We start from the raw sequence: 15,234 nt of genomic DNA on the forward strand, positions 1-15,234 counted from the left end.
AGAAATTAACTGTGGGAGCAATTATTAGAAAATAGAAGATATGCAAGACCACTGAAAATCTCCCTTGATCTGGGGCTTCACGCAAGATCTCACCCCGCGGTGTCAAAATGATCACAAGAACGGTGAGCAGGGGGGACCTAGTAAATGACCTGAAGAGAGCTGGGACCAAAGTAACAAAGGCTACCATCAGTAACACACTATGCCGCCAGGGACTCAAATCATGCAGTGCCAAACATGTCCCCCTGCTTAAGCCAGTACATGTCCAGGCCCGTCAGAAGTTTGCTAGAGAACATTTGGAAGATTCAGAAGGGGATTGAGAGAATGTCATATGGTCAGATGAAACCAAAGTAGAACTTTTTGGTAAAAACTCAATTCGTCGTGTTTGGAGGAGAAAAAATGCTGAGTTGCATCCAAAGAACACAATACCTACTGTGAAGCATTGGAGTGGAAACATCATGCTTTGGGACTGTTTTTTTGCTAAGCGACCAGGACAACTGATCCGTGTAAAGGAAAGAATGAATAGGGACATTTATCTTGAGATTTTGAGTGAAAACCTCCTTTCATCAGCAAGGGCATTGAAGATGAAACGTGGCTGGGTCTTTAAGCATGAGAATGATCCCAAACACACCGCCTGGGCAACGAAGGAGGGGCTTTGTAAGAAGCATTTCAAGGTCCTGGAGTGGCCTAGCCAGTCTCCAGATCTCAACCCCATAGAAAACCTTTGGAGGGAGTTGAAAGTCCGTGTTGCCCAGCAACAGCCACAAAACATCACTGCTCTAGAGGAGATCTGCATGGAGGAATGGGCCAAAATACCAGCAATAGTGTGTGAAAACCTTGTGAAGACTTACAGAAAACGTTTGACCTCTACAAAGGGTATATAACAAAGTGTTGAGATGAACTTCTGTTACTGACCAAATACTTATTTCCCACCATAATTTGCAAATAAATTCTTAAAAAATCAGACAATGTGATTTTATGGATTTTTTTTTCTCATTATGTCTCTCATAGTTGAGGTATACCTATGATGAACATTACAGGCCTCTCTCATCTTTTTAAGTGGGATACTTTTTTGCCCCACTGAATATGGCCCAGATTTATCAAACTGTTAAAAAAAGTGGAGTGATTTTTTTTCACAGCAACCAATCACAGCTCAGCTAATGTGCTCTGGCAAAGTGAAAGCTGAGTTGTGATTGGCTGCTATGGGAAAATCACTCTATTTTTTTTTCTCTCACAGTTTGATAAATGTAGGCCATAGTTTGTATAATTTGATTTAGGGGAAAGCTAAAATACAACCCTGTATCTAAATTCTATATTTTACCTTCACAAATAGGCAAAGGACCACTCCATCTTCCGTTTGCTCCACATTTGACAGATTTAGTTTCGGAAACCATTTTGAATCTAAAATTAAATAAACATATTTTTAAATAAACCATTTTTTTTTGTCTGTAGACTTCAAATAGCCATTTGTAAATGCATTTACATTTAACATGCTAAAGCCACGCTATGCTTCTTCTAATTAACATTTGTTATATTGTGTTTACTTTATTGTTCTAACTGTATGATAAATTTCGACCGAGTTCAGTCAGGGGGCAGAGTTGAGAGAGAGAGCAAGGGACCACCCCTCTGCTGAGACCTGTGACCCTCAGGGCTGAAGAAGTGTCCATTAGTTCAAGGTGAGTTTGTCTGCAGGGACAGGTAGGAGGTTGGAGAAAGAAAAAAAGTAAAAAAAAAAATTTTGTCCAAAAAAATCTTTCATTAAAAAAAAACAAAAAAACATATAAGACCTCTGGGGATATTTTTTCCAAAAATGGGCATGGGTCACTGAGTCACTATCATCGGGGACTTTTTTATGTTGCCTGGGGTGAGCATATTTTTTTTTTTTTGTCTATGCTCTAGGTCATCATTCTGGGAACATAACCTGTTTTATCATTTTACGTCCCACTGTACCCCACTTTAGTAACTTAGTGTACCTCATGTAACGCTCCTTGGGGAGGGGGGGGGTCCCGCTGTTCTGGCTCCATAGGCAGCTATGTAAATGCTCAAGGCCTCTGACTGTGCTCCTGCTGTTCTGAGACCTGGTGTGCACCCACAGAGCTGTTTACGTCCAGATATGAGGTATGTCCTTACGGTGACATTTTCTCCTGTTAACACTTGTGAAAATGAAAAATTTTGGGTAACCCCAGCATTTTAGTTTAAAAAATCAAATTTTTCCTATTTACATCCAACTTTAATGAACATTTATGAAACACCTGTGGAGTGTTAAGGCTCACTGTACTGATTGTTACGTTTCTTGAGGGGTGTAGTTTCCAAATTAGTATGCCATGTGGTTTTTTCTTTCTTTTTTTGCTGTTCTGACACCATAGGGGCTTCCTAAATGCGACATGCCCACCCCCTCCCCCATTTCAGCAAAATTTGCAAATGTGACTCCTTCTCTTCTGAGCATTGTAGTGTTCCCGCAGTGCACTTGACGTACACATATGGGGTATTTCCATACTCAGAAGAGATGGGGGTTACAAATTTTGGGGGGCATTATCTCCTATTACCCCTTGTAAAAATTAAAAATTTGGGGGAAAACTAGCATTTTCGGGGGAAAAAATAATTTACACATCCTACTTTAAGAAGTCGTCAAACACCTGTGGGGTGTTAAGTCTCACTTTACCCCTTGTTACATTCCTTGAGGGGTATAGTATCCAAAATAGTATGACATGTTTTTTTTTTTTGCTGTTCTGGCACCATGGGTGCTTCCTAAATGTGACATGTCCCCCAAAAACCATTTCCGAAAAACTCACTCTCCAAAATCCCATTGTTGCTCCTTCCCTTCTGAGCCCTATAGTGCACCCACAGAGCACTTGACATACACATATGAGGTATGTTACAAATGTTAGGCAGATTTCTCTCCTTTTACCTTTTGTAAAAACTCAAAAACTGGGTCTACAAGAACATGCGAGTTTAAAAAAATGAAGATTTTGAATTTTCTCCTTAATATTGCTGCTATTCCTGTGAAACACCTAAGGGGTTAACACACTTACTGAATGTCATTTTGAATACTTTGAGGGTCATTTATTGGGTATTTCTAATATGAAGGCCCTTCAAATCCACTTCAAAACTGAACTGTTCTTTTTTTGCGAAAAATTGGAAAATTGCTGCTGAACTATGAAACCCTCTGGTGTCTTCCAAAAGTAAAAACATTTATGATGCAAACATAAAGAAGACATATTGTATATGTGAATCAATATATAATTTATTTGGAATGTCCCTTTTACTTATAAGCAGAGAGCTTCAACGTAAAAAAAAAAAAATGCAACATTTTACATTTTTTCATCAAATTTTTGAATTTTTACCACGAACATAAAGTAGAATATGTCACGAAAAAACAATCTCGGAATCAGAATGAAAAGTAAAAGCATTCCAGAGTTATTAATGCTTAAAGTGACAGTGGTCAGATGTGCAAAAAATGCCTGGGTCCTTAAGGTGAAAATGGGCTGGGTCCTTAAGGGGTTAAATGAAACTTTGAATGCCATCACCAAAAATAATTGAGACTGCAGAAATTATAACGGAATACAGAGTTCTATTATACTAAAGTTTATGCATTTACAGTGTATTCAGAAAGTTTGTGATAAAATAAAATATATTCAAGTTTCCCTCCCATCATTCTGCACTCAATAAAGCATAATGACAACATAACAGGTAATAACAGAATGTTACAAAGCTTTGTTATCTATCAAAAAGAAAACTCTAAAATATTGCATTGATATTCAGTATAAGTATTCAGACCCTTTACTCTGACTTAGTTGAAACACCTTTGGCACTGATTACAGCCTTCAAGATGCCCCAAGGTTAGCACACTTGCAAACTAGGGATTCTCTGCAATTATTTGCAGATCCTTTCAAGCTCTGACTGTCAGTGGACATCCATTTTACAGGTCTCTCCAGAAATATTAAATTGGGTTCAAGTCAGGGCTCTGGTTGGGCTGCTCAAGGACATTATCCCTAAGATCCTCCTGTGTTGTATTGGTTGCATGCTTAGGGTCCTTGTCTTGTTGGAAGGGAAATCTTTGGCCCAGTCTGAGGTCGAAAGCATTCTAGATGAGGTTTTTATTAATGGTATCACAAAAAGGTATCATCCCAAGATATATAACCTACTAATAATGTTATCACTTGTCTTAGGAGCTGTCAAGAAGACTTGGCAGGATCTTGTATCTTATCTTTAGACCCACCCCCTGAGTGATGTCATCACCTTTGACTATCCCATCAAGTCTACATCACCATCTCTCTCATGTACTCATATATCTTTTATAAAACATACTGGCCCTCATTTACTATTGCAATCCCGACATGTTTTGTCTGCGCCTGAATTTGTGCCCGAAATGAAAAAAACCCAACTAACTCTCCATTTTGCTAAGAAAACCTGAAAAGGGGGCGTGTCTGTCGGGGAAAGGGGGCGTGGTCACAGAAAAGGGCGTGTTCCCGACATTTTCACAAAATCCCAACATATTTACCAAAGTTTCCACAGAAAATGTGGTGGCTTTCAGCTGAGGAAACCCGACAGATCAGAGCATGTGTAAAAAAAGCAAATTGTAGGGAAAGTGGAAAATGTAGGGAAACCTTAGTAAATACTGTGGAAAATAAATTGTAGGGAATTAAAACCCACAAATAAACCTACACTCCACTATTAGTAAATAAGGTCCACTGTATAGGTGTCTTTGCTGAAATTGTCCAAAATTGTTGCAAAAATTGTGCTAGCTAACCCTTATTGTGCAATTTATGGTAAAAACTATGCATTTTACTGCAATTTATGTAATCACTATAAAATAGAACCATTTCTGCCATGATTTCTAAAGAATTGCTGCAAAAATGCTGTAAAAACCCCAACATGTGAAAGCAGCTTTAGGTGAGGCTTGTTTCTAGCATGCTGCCATGTGATGTATGATGATAAAGGCATAGGAGCAGACATGCAATAAATGCAGAAAGTGCTGCAACCACACTGATTGTGTAATAGTCTGCAGTGAAATAATATGTCCTGCAACAGCCCTGGGCGGGGGACTGTCAGGAGTGCTTTGAAAGAGGAGTAGGCAGGGTTGGGGAACTGTGATGAAGACCTGAAGGAAAGGAATGCATTCTGGGATATATTGAGCAACTGCTCAACCAGGAAGCACCAGGAAGAATAGGACTAAGATTCTCAAAACAAAAACATTTTTTGTGGTTCCGGCTTACCCCTTTTCACATTTATAAATTGCTTCAGATTCAAATAGAAAGTCTTTTGCTTCAAATGTGGCTTTTGCTACCTTTCGAGGACTTCCACAAGATGTCCCTGTAAGTGATGGATACAATGCCAAATACGTTAAAATATTTTCTGGAGTTACATTTTTTATATTTGAAATGTTGACTGGAATTCAATAAAAAGTGGACTATTAAAGGGATACTCAGGAGAGCAAATCCCCATAGCAAACCTATCCTGCTCTTGACAGTTCCTGAGACAGACAGAGGTGTCAGCAGAGAGTACTGTGCTCAGACAGAAAACACATTTAAAAAGAAAATAACTTCCTCTGGGGCATACAGCAGCTAATAAGTACTGAAAGGGTTAGGATTTTTAAATAGAAGTAATTTACAAATATGTTTAACATTCTGGCACCAGTTGATTTAAAAAAAATGTTTTTCACTGGAGTACCCCTTTAACCCCTCAAGGACTCAGGTTTTTTCCGTTTTTGCACTTTTGTTTTTTCCTCCTTACCTTTTAAAAATCATAACCCTTTCAATTTTCCACCTAAAAATCCATATTATGGCTTATTTTTTGCGTCGCCAATTCTACTTTGCAGTGACATTAGTCATTTTACCCAAAAATGCACGGCAAAACGGGAAAAAAAATCATTGTGCGACAAAATCGAGAAAAAAAACGCCATTTTGTAACTTTTGGGGGCTTCCGTTTCTACGCAGTGCATATTTCGGTAAAAATTACACCTTATCATTATTCTGTAGGTCCATATGGTTAAAATGATACCCTACTTATATAGGTTTGATTTTGTCGCACTTCTGGAAAAACCATAACTACATGCAGGAAAATTTATACGTTTAAAAATGTTATCTTCTGACCCCTATAACTTTTTTATTTTTCCACGTACAGGGCGGTATGAGGACTCATTTTTTGCGCCATGATCTGAAGTTTTTATCGGTATCATTTTTGTTTTGATCGGACTTTTTGATCACTTTTTATTCATTTTTTAATGGTATAAAAAGTGACCAAAATACGCTTTTTTTGGACTCTGGAATTTTTTTGCGCGTACGCCATTGACCGTGCGGTTTAATTAATGATATATTTTTATAGTTCGGACATTTACGCATGGGGCGATACTACATATGTTTATTTATTTATTTTTTTACACCGTTTTATTTTTTTTATGGGAAAAGGGGAGTGATTCAAACTTTTATTAGGGAAGGGGTTAAATGACCTTTATTAACACTTTTTTTTTACTTTTTTTTTTTGCAGTGTTATAGGTCCCATAGGGACCTATAACACTGCACACACTGATCTCTCATCCTGATCACAGGCGTGTATTAACACGCCTGTGATCAGTGTTATCGGCGCTTGACTGCTCCTGCCTGGATCTCAGGCACGGAGCAGTCATTCGTCGATCGGACACCGAGGAGGCAGGTAAGGGCCCTCCCGGTGTCCGGTCAGCTGTTCGGGATGCCGCGATTTCACCGCGGCGGTCCCGAACAGCCCGACTGAGCAGCCGGGTCACTTTCACTTTAGAAGCGGCGGTCAGCTTTGACCGCCGCTTCTAAAGGGTTAATACCGCACATCGCCGCGATCGGCGATGTGTGGTATTAGCCGCGGGTCCCGGCCGTTGATGAGCACCGGGACCGACGCGATATGATGCAGGATCGCGGCGCGATCCCGCTTCATATCGCGGGAGCCGGCGCAGGACGTAAATATACATCCTGCGTCGTTAAGGGGTTAAGGAATGTTGCTTAACCCCTTAAGGACTCAGCCCATTTGTGCCTTAAGGACTCAGACAATTTAATTTTTACTTCACAAAGGAGGTAGTGCGGCACTGCGTGAGTGTGCTGGATTAGGAATGGCAGGTGGGAGTTGGTGTAGCTGTAATGCCTCTGGTGGTGCTCAGATACTATAATAAGCAAAGTTCATGATATCCGTGAAGAGAAATGAAAATATCGGCACTCACCAGTGTGGCTGCAGGGTCTTCTTTATTGAGACATACTCACATGCGGGGTACAGAAGAGAGGGGAGTGGGGGGACAAGTGGTGGCGACCGAGCTCTAGTTTCGCACACTTGGTGTGCTTCGTCCGGCCATGATCATGGCCGGACGAAGCACACCAAGTGTGCGAAACTAGAGCTCGGTCGCCACCACTTGTCCCCCCACTCCCCTCTCTTCTGTACCCCGCATGTGAGTATGTCTCAATAAAGAAGACCCTGCAGCCACACTGGTGAGTGCCGATATTTTCATTTCTCTTCACGGATATCAATTTTATTTTTACATTTTTGTTTTTTCCTCCTCTCCTTCAAAAAATCTTAACTCTTTTATATTTTCATCCACAGACTAGTATGAGGGCTTGTTTTTTGCGCGACCAGTTGTCCGTTGTAATGCCATCACTCACTTTACCATAAAATGTATGGCGCAACCAAACAAATACTATTAGTGTGAGGAAAGGAAAAAGAAATTTTGCAAATTTTTTAGGGTTTTGTTTTCACGCCGTACAATATACGGTAAAAATGACATGTGTTCTTTATTCTTTGAGTCAATATGATTAAAATGATACCCATGATAATATACTTTTCTATTACTGTTGCACTTAAAAAAAATCGCAAACTGTTTAACCAAATTAATGTTTGAAATCCCCCTATTTTGAAGACCTATAACTTTTTCATTTTTCCGTATAAGCGGCGGTATGAGGGCTCATTTTTTGCGCAGCAATCTGTACTTTTTATTGATACCATATTTGCTTATATAAAACTTTTAATACTTTTTTTTTAAAGTTTTTTTAGTAATAAAATGTGATAAAAAAGCAGCTATTTTGGACTTTTTTTTTTTTTTAAGTTCACGCCATTCACCGTACGGCGATATTTATCCATGCATCGATACCAAATATGTATATAAAGTATTTTTTTTACACTTTCTGGAGGTGAAATAGGGAAAATGGGACAATTTACGTTTTTATTGGGGAGGGGGTTTTTCACATTTTTTTAAAACTTTTTATACTTTTATTTTTACACTTTAATAGTCCCCATAGGGGACTATTTATAGCAATCATTCGATTACTAATACGGTTCAGTGCTATTCATAGGACATAGCACTGATCAGTATTATCGGTCATCTTCTGCTCTGGTCTGCTCGATCGCAGACCAGAGCAGAAGACCCATGGAAGGCAGCGGAAGCAGGTGAGGGGACCTTCGGCTGCCATGCTGGATGATCGGATCGCCGCGGCAACGCTGCGGGTGATCCGATCATCCATTTTAGTGACCACGATGCTGCAGATGCTGTGATCTGTATTGATCAGGGCATCTAAGGGGTTAATGGCGGACATCCGCGCGATCGCGGATGTCCGCCATTATGGGTGGGTCCCTGGCTGCTATGGTTATGCATAGGACGTAAATGTACGTCCTAGTGCGTTAAGTACTAGCTCACCAGGACGTACATTTATATCCTGAGTCGTTAAGGGGTTAATATATAGGGTGGGCCATTCATATGGATACACCTTAATAAAATGGGAATGGTTGGTGATATTAACTTCCTGTTTGTGGCACATTAGTATATGTGAGGGGGGAAACTTTTCCAGATGGGTGGTGACCATGGCGGTCATTTTGAAGTCGGCCCTTTTGAATCCAACTTTTGCTTTTTCAATAGGAAGAGGGTCATGTGACACATCAAACTTATTGGGAATTTCAGGAAAAACAATGATGTGCTTGGTTTTAACGTAACTTTATTCTTTCATGAGTTATTTACAAGTTTCTGACCACTTATAAAATGTATTCAATGTGCTGCCCATTGTGTTGGATTGTCAATGCAACCCTCTTCTCCCACTCTTCACACACTGATAGCAACACCACGGGAGAAATGCTAGCACAGGCTTCCAGTGCCCGTAGTTTCAGGTGCTGCACATCTCATATCTTCACAGCATAGACAATTGCCTTCAGATGACCCCAAAGATAAAAGTTTAAGGGGGTCAGATCGGGAGACCTTGGGGGCCATTCAACTGGCTCACGATGACCAATCCACCTGATGTGTTTCCCTCTTTATGCACTGAAGCTGGCATGTTCCCTGAGTTTTTCCAGCAAGATGGTGCACCCCCACATTATGGGTGTCAGGTCCGATCATTCCTAGATGAACAGTTTCCTGGAAAGTGGATTGGTCATCGTGGGCCAGTTGAATGGCCCCCAAGGTCTCCCGATCTGACCCCCTTGGACTTTTATCTTTGGGGTCATCTGAAGGCAATTTTCTATGCTGTGAAGATGCGCGACGTGCAGCACCTGAAACTACGGATACTGGAAGCCTGTGCTAGCATTTCTCCTGCGGTGTTGCTATCAGTGTGTGAAGAGTGGGAGAAGAGGGTTGCATTGACAATCCAACACAATGGGCAGCACATTGAACACAATTTATAAGTGGTCAGAAACTTGTAAATAACTCATGAAAGAATAAAGTTACGTTAAAACCAAGCACATCATTGTTTTTCTTGTGAAATTCCCAATAAATTTGATGTGTCACATGACCCTCTTCCTATTGAAAAAACAAAAGTTGGATTCAAAATGGCCGACTTCAAAATGTCCGTCATGGTCACCACCCGTCTTGAAAAGTTTCTCCCCTAACATATACTAATGTGCCACAAACAGGAAGTTAATATCACCAACCATTCCCATTTTATTAAGGTGTATCCATATAAATGGCCCACCCTGTACAGTATCTCACATAAGTGAGTCCAGTGCTCACATTTTTGTAAATATTTTATTTTATCTTTTTATTGTTACAATACTGAAGAAATGACACTCTGCTACAATACAAAGTAGTGAGTGCACAGCCTGTACAACAATGTTGTGCCCCCTCAAAATAAATCAACACACAGCCATGAATGTCTTAACCTTGGCAACAAAAGTGAGTACACAGTATATCATCTATAGTGTTTTTGGTGTGACCACTCTAACAACTGGCTCTGGCCGAACACAAAGAGATAAATTTCTCTAGTTGGGCTGGAGCTGCTTGGAGCTCACCTGTGTTGCCTGGGTGTGGTTCTCAGCTCTACTACCTTTCAGGAAGGTAGGAGCAGTGATCAGTTCATAGTCTGTGAAAGGTTATACCATAGCTGACACCTCCTGCTTACTGGATACCTGCTTGTTCCTTTGGCTTCTCCCTTGACTCTTCTCTTGCTCTGGGTTCCTGCACTCTGCTTTTTCTTGGTACCAACCTTGGCTAGGCTGTCATTGATTTGACCATGTGTGTGTCTTAGTGTATCTCTGTTAATTTGTAAGCCTCCAGCTGTTTCTCGACTCCTACTGTTTTTGTATTTTATTATTTTGACAACGCTGCTCCGGCACTTAGCAGGGAGGGTTTGTCATTGTCGTTGTTGATCCGTCACTTAGGGCAGATAGGCAATAGATAGGGACAGTGGCTGTGGGTGAGGTAGGGCTTCACGGTTTCCTACCCATACGTGAAAGCCACCATTATTTTCAAGTACTGCTTTAAATCTCTTTGGCTTGGAGTTCACCAGAGTTTTACATGTTGCCACTGGTGTCCTCTTCCACTTTTCCATGACATCACAGAGCTTGTGGATGTTAAGAGACCTTGCGCTCCTCCACCATCCATTTTAGGATGCCCCACAGATGCTCAATAGGGTTACGGTCTAGAGACATGCTTGGTCAGTCCATCACCTTTACCTTCAGCTTCTTTAGCAAGGCAGTGGTCGTCTTGGAAGTATGTTTGGGCACCGTCTTCCAAGGGAGGGATCATGCATTGCTTCAGTTTGTCACATGTTGGTATTAATGGTTCCCTCAATGAACTCTAACATTCATGCAGGCCCAGACCATGACACTCCCACCACCATACTAGACTGTAAGCAAGACACTTTGTCTTCGTACTCCTCACCTGGTTACCACCAAACACGCTTGGTGCCATCTGAACCAAATAAGTATATTTTGGTCTCATCGCACCACAGGATATGGTTCCAGTAATCCATGTTCTTAGTCTGCTTGTCTTCAGCAAATTGTTTGCAGCCTTTCTTGTGCTTCTTCTTTAGAAGTGGCTTTTATCTAGGACAACAGCCATGCAGACCAATTTGATGCAGTGGGTGGCATATGGTCTGAGCACTGACAGGCTGACCCTTCACCCCTTCAATATCTATAGCAATGCTGGCAGGTCTCATAAGTCTGTTTCCCAAAGGCAACCTCTGGAGATAACGCTGAGCACATGCACTAAACTACTTTGGTCGACCATGGCAAGGCCTGGTCTGAGTGGAAACTGTCCTGAGAAAATGCTGTATTGTCTTGCCCACTCTGCTGCAGCTCAGTTTCAGGGTCTTGGCAATCTTCTAATAGCCTAGGCCACGCATAGGAAACCTTTGGCACTGCAGATGTTTACACCGGAAAGCTTGTAACACTAGCGAGTAACAAGACATTGGGAAAGGAAAATGGCTTATTGGGCCCAATTTGGACCTTTCTACTTTGAGATGTACTCACTTTTGTTGCCAAGTTTAGATGGCGGTGTGTTGAGGGGACAGCATTAAACACTGTTATTCAGGCTGTACACTCACTACTTTTCATGGTAACAGAGTGTTATTTCCTAAGTGTTGTCACACAAAGAGATTTAATAAAATATTTACAAAAATGTATGGATGGTACTCATGTATGTAAGGTACTGTACTGTAAAATGTCTCAGATAAACAAAATATTTAGGGAAACATATCACCTATTTTCAGGTAAAAGTTAATTACAGACAAAGAAACAAGCTGCATTTATTTTATTACCCTTTTTAATATATATCAGGATGTTTTAAAGAATATCCAAATTAAACCCAGTAGCAAAAGCTATGGCATATAGTTGCATAGGTCAAAGCTATTCTAAACATACATCACAAACATGAGGGAACAGCAGGTACTTATTCCATCATCAATTTCGAAAACAATTTTTTTTATATTTACCAAATTACCAGAAACATTTCAGCACTTACTATTGCAGAATTCACGATATATATTTGACCATGTGAAGTTCCCCAAACAAGTTATACTAGATGGGAATATGTAACTTGGAATATATCCAGGTCTACAGTTGTACTGTACTTTGTCACCAGCAAAGAATGTTGTTTGTTTTTTAAATCTGGAATCCAGTTGAGCATAAGGAAGGTCAGGTGGGTTATCACAAATTCCTAGTGAAAAGAAAAATCCAAATACAGTCTTTTAAAACTGAAAAATTGCATTTTCTAGGTCATAACTACTCAAGCTTGCCATTTTCTTCAAAGAGAAGCAGTCCCACAACAAAGGCCAGCTAGCACCCTGCTATGTATTGATGAGGGCAAGAACAACTTCCTGCACATGGGCAACTTAGGGGTCATGTTTAGGGGTAGAATATTGACTTACAGGGAAGCAACCTCTAAATGTTGACACCAAAGAACACCTCATTTCCTACTCAGGGAGCACTACGGTCTTCTCAAGTAGACACATCACTCCCTCAGACTTTAGCCATATATTGTGGAGTGAGTGCTGATGAGCTGAAATATGGAGTCCTTCTCATACCACACAGTTTCTATTGACTGCTACATCTAAGGAGTTTGATTACCAGGATCAGAATTCTCTTTGAACCCGGTTGTTGCAGTGGGAGGGTGGCTGATAGTTACAGCCTCTGTGCCTGCACCATCACTAAGACTGTTGCTGTAGTGGCTTGTGGCAGTGGTCTGCTCACTGCTACATACTATCACATCCTGGGGCAGAAAGAGCTTAATAAATGTAATCATTGTTATTATAAATTGATACCGCAGCATAGGGGATAAAGGTCTGATCACTGGTCAGACCCCGCGCGATCTCCCGCACAGGACCCCGGCTCAGCCCCGGCCCTGCTCAAGGAAACAGTTTTGCACCCAGCATGCCAGCACGACAGCTTTCACATGTCTACGCCTCTCCTAAAGAGATGAATGGAGGGGGCATGGTTTGACCAGCTGATATGCTGGGTACGAAATTCACTCCAGCAGAGCAGAGCTGGGGCCATGTATAAGAGAACCCGGGGGGGGGGGGGGTGTCCCAGTGGTTGGACCCAGCCTCCCCCTGTGATCAGACATTTATTCCCTATCATGTGTATAGTGGATACATTTCTTACCAAGGGATCAGTGGTGGGATTATTCTTCAAATGTATAATAGTGGTTACAACAGAATTAATCATAATGTATCTATAATTATTTAAGCCTGCAGGAACACAGGTATCCAATAGAAACTGCCAATGAGCTTCTCTGTTTAAAAGTTTTTTGTGCAAATCACCTCCTTTGGTTCCCAATATCACTTTTGCAATTCGGTTGTAACCTCTACTATACATTTGAAGAATAATTCCACCACTGCTCCCATACATGTCACTTTTCTGTCCTGCTCTGTCACTGCTTACACATTGATGCTACTGTCTAGTCTGGCATCCACTCACAAGATATAAATGTGTGTTATTATGTGATATGATACTTTGCCATTACTGACTTAAGGGATTTTCATGGGAAAACCCTTTAAGAAATTCCTAAGTTCAGGTGTACATTAACTGTAATGGCTTCTTAGTAGGACATTTATCAAGGGTGGTGTGGGGGGAACGATTTTTGTACACTTTTATTTGTGTGTTGTTAGTGTGTATGTGCGCCAAATTTATTAAATGGTTGCACAGCATGTATGTATAGAAACATAGAATGTGTCGGCAGATAAGAACCATTTGGCCAATCTAGTCTGCCCAATAATCTGAATCCTATCAATAGTCCCTGGCCCTATCTTTTATGAAGGATAGCCTTATGCTTATCTCATGCATGTTTAAACTCCTTTACTGTATTTGCAGCGACCACTTCTGCAGGAAGGCTATTCCAAGCATCCACTACTCTCTCAGTAAAGTAATAAATATGGGGTTAGTACGCAATTTTTTGAAATAATACTTCAGTACACATGTATGTTTATAATGTAATTGGGGGCATTGGAACTGACTGTGACTTTTTTTTAACCTCTTAAGGACTTAGGGCGTACCTGTACGCCCTAAGCCCGGTCCCGGTGTGAAAAACGCTGTGACCCCGCATCACACCGGGTCGGTCCTGGCTGCTAATCTTTGCCGGGACCCTGGGCTAACAGCGCGCGGCATCGATCGTTGTGCTGCGTGCTGTTAATCCTTCAGACGCGGCGATCAAAGTTGACCGGCAGCTCAGTTGGGCTGATCGGGACATCGTGATAAAATCGCGATGTTCCGATCAGCTGGGACACAGGCATCCGATCGGGGATTGATTGCTCCAAGCCTGAGCTACAGGCTTGAGCAATCGAGCCCCTATCTGACTGATCCCTGCAAAGCTATGGCTTTGCAGGGATCAGCATAGGAGATCAGTGTGTGCAGTGCTATAGCTCCCTATGGGAGCTATAACACTGCAAAAAAAAAGGGGAAAAAAAAGTTAAAGGGGTACTCCGGTGAAGACCTTTTTTCTTTTAAATCAACTGGTGGCAGAAAGTTAAACATATTTGTAAATTACTTCTATTAAAAAATCTTAATCCTTCCAGTACTTATTAGCTGCTGAATGCTACAGAGGAAATTCCTTTCTTTTTGGAACACTGATGACATCACTAACACAGTGCTTTCTGCTGACATCTCTGTCCATTTTAGCAACCATGCATAGCAGATGTATGCTAAGGGAAGGATGGTGTCTCAGTGGTTAGCACTGCTGTCTTGCAGTGCTGGGGACTTGGGTTATAATCCCACTAAGGACAACAATAAATAAAGCGTTATTATTATTATAATAACGTCAGCAGAGAGAACAGTGGTCGTGATGTCATCAGAGAGCATTCCAAAAAGAAAAGAATTTCCTCTGTAGTATTCAGCAGCTAAGAAGTACAGGAAGGATTAAGACTTTTAAATAGAAGTAGTTTACAAATATGTTTAACTTTCTGCCACCAGTTGATTTAAAAGAAAAAAGGTTTTCACCGGAGTACCCCTTTAACAAAGGTAATTTAACCCCTTCCCTATTAAAAGTTTGAATCATAAAAAACCATAAAAAAAAACTGTGTAAATAAAAAT

The 15,234-nt window shown here is 40.9% G+C and overlaps 2 protein-coding genes across 5 annotated transcripts in view; one reads left to right on the plus strand and one right to left on the minus strand.

The window, feature by feature from the left end:
- LOC130356430 (uncharacterized) overlaps positions 1-15,234 on the plus strand; it is a 628,644-nt gene that overhangs the window by 100,377 nt on the left and 513,033 nt on the right. The window lies entirely within an intron of this gene.
- The window catches only part of LOC130356426 (C4b-binding protein alpha chain-like), a 298,320-nt gene that overhangs the window by 79,907 nt on the left and 203,179 nt on the right, over positions 1-15,234 (minus strand). For all 4 annotated transcript variants that reach the window (XM_056557959.1, XM_056557958.1, XM_056557960.1 and 1 more), the window contains 3 exons: positions 12,173-12,367; positions 5,214-5,310; positions 1,319-1,398 (listed from right to left, as the gene is read on the minus strand). In XM_056557959.1, coding sequence (XP_056413934.1) covers positions 1,319-1,398; positions 5,214-5,310; positions 12,173-12,367 — 372 coding nt within the window. The remainder of the gene's footprint in view (positions 1-1,318; positions 1,399-5,213; positions 5,311-12,172; positions 12,368-15,234) is intronic.

This window comes from Hyla sarda, chromosome 2, assembly GCF_029499605.1.
Source record: "Hyla sarda isolate aHylSar1 chromosome 2, aHylSar1.hap1, whole genome shotgun sequence".
In the NCBI taxonomy this organism is placed as follows: Eukaryota; Metazoa; Chordata; class Amphibia; order Anura; family Hylidae; genus Hyla; species Hyla sarda.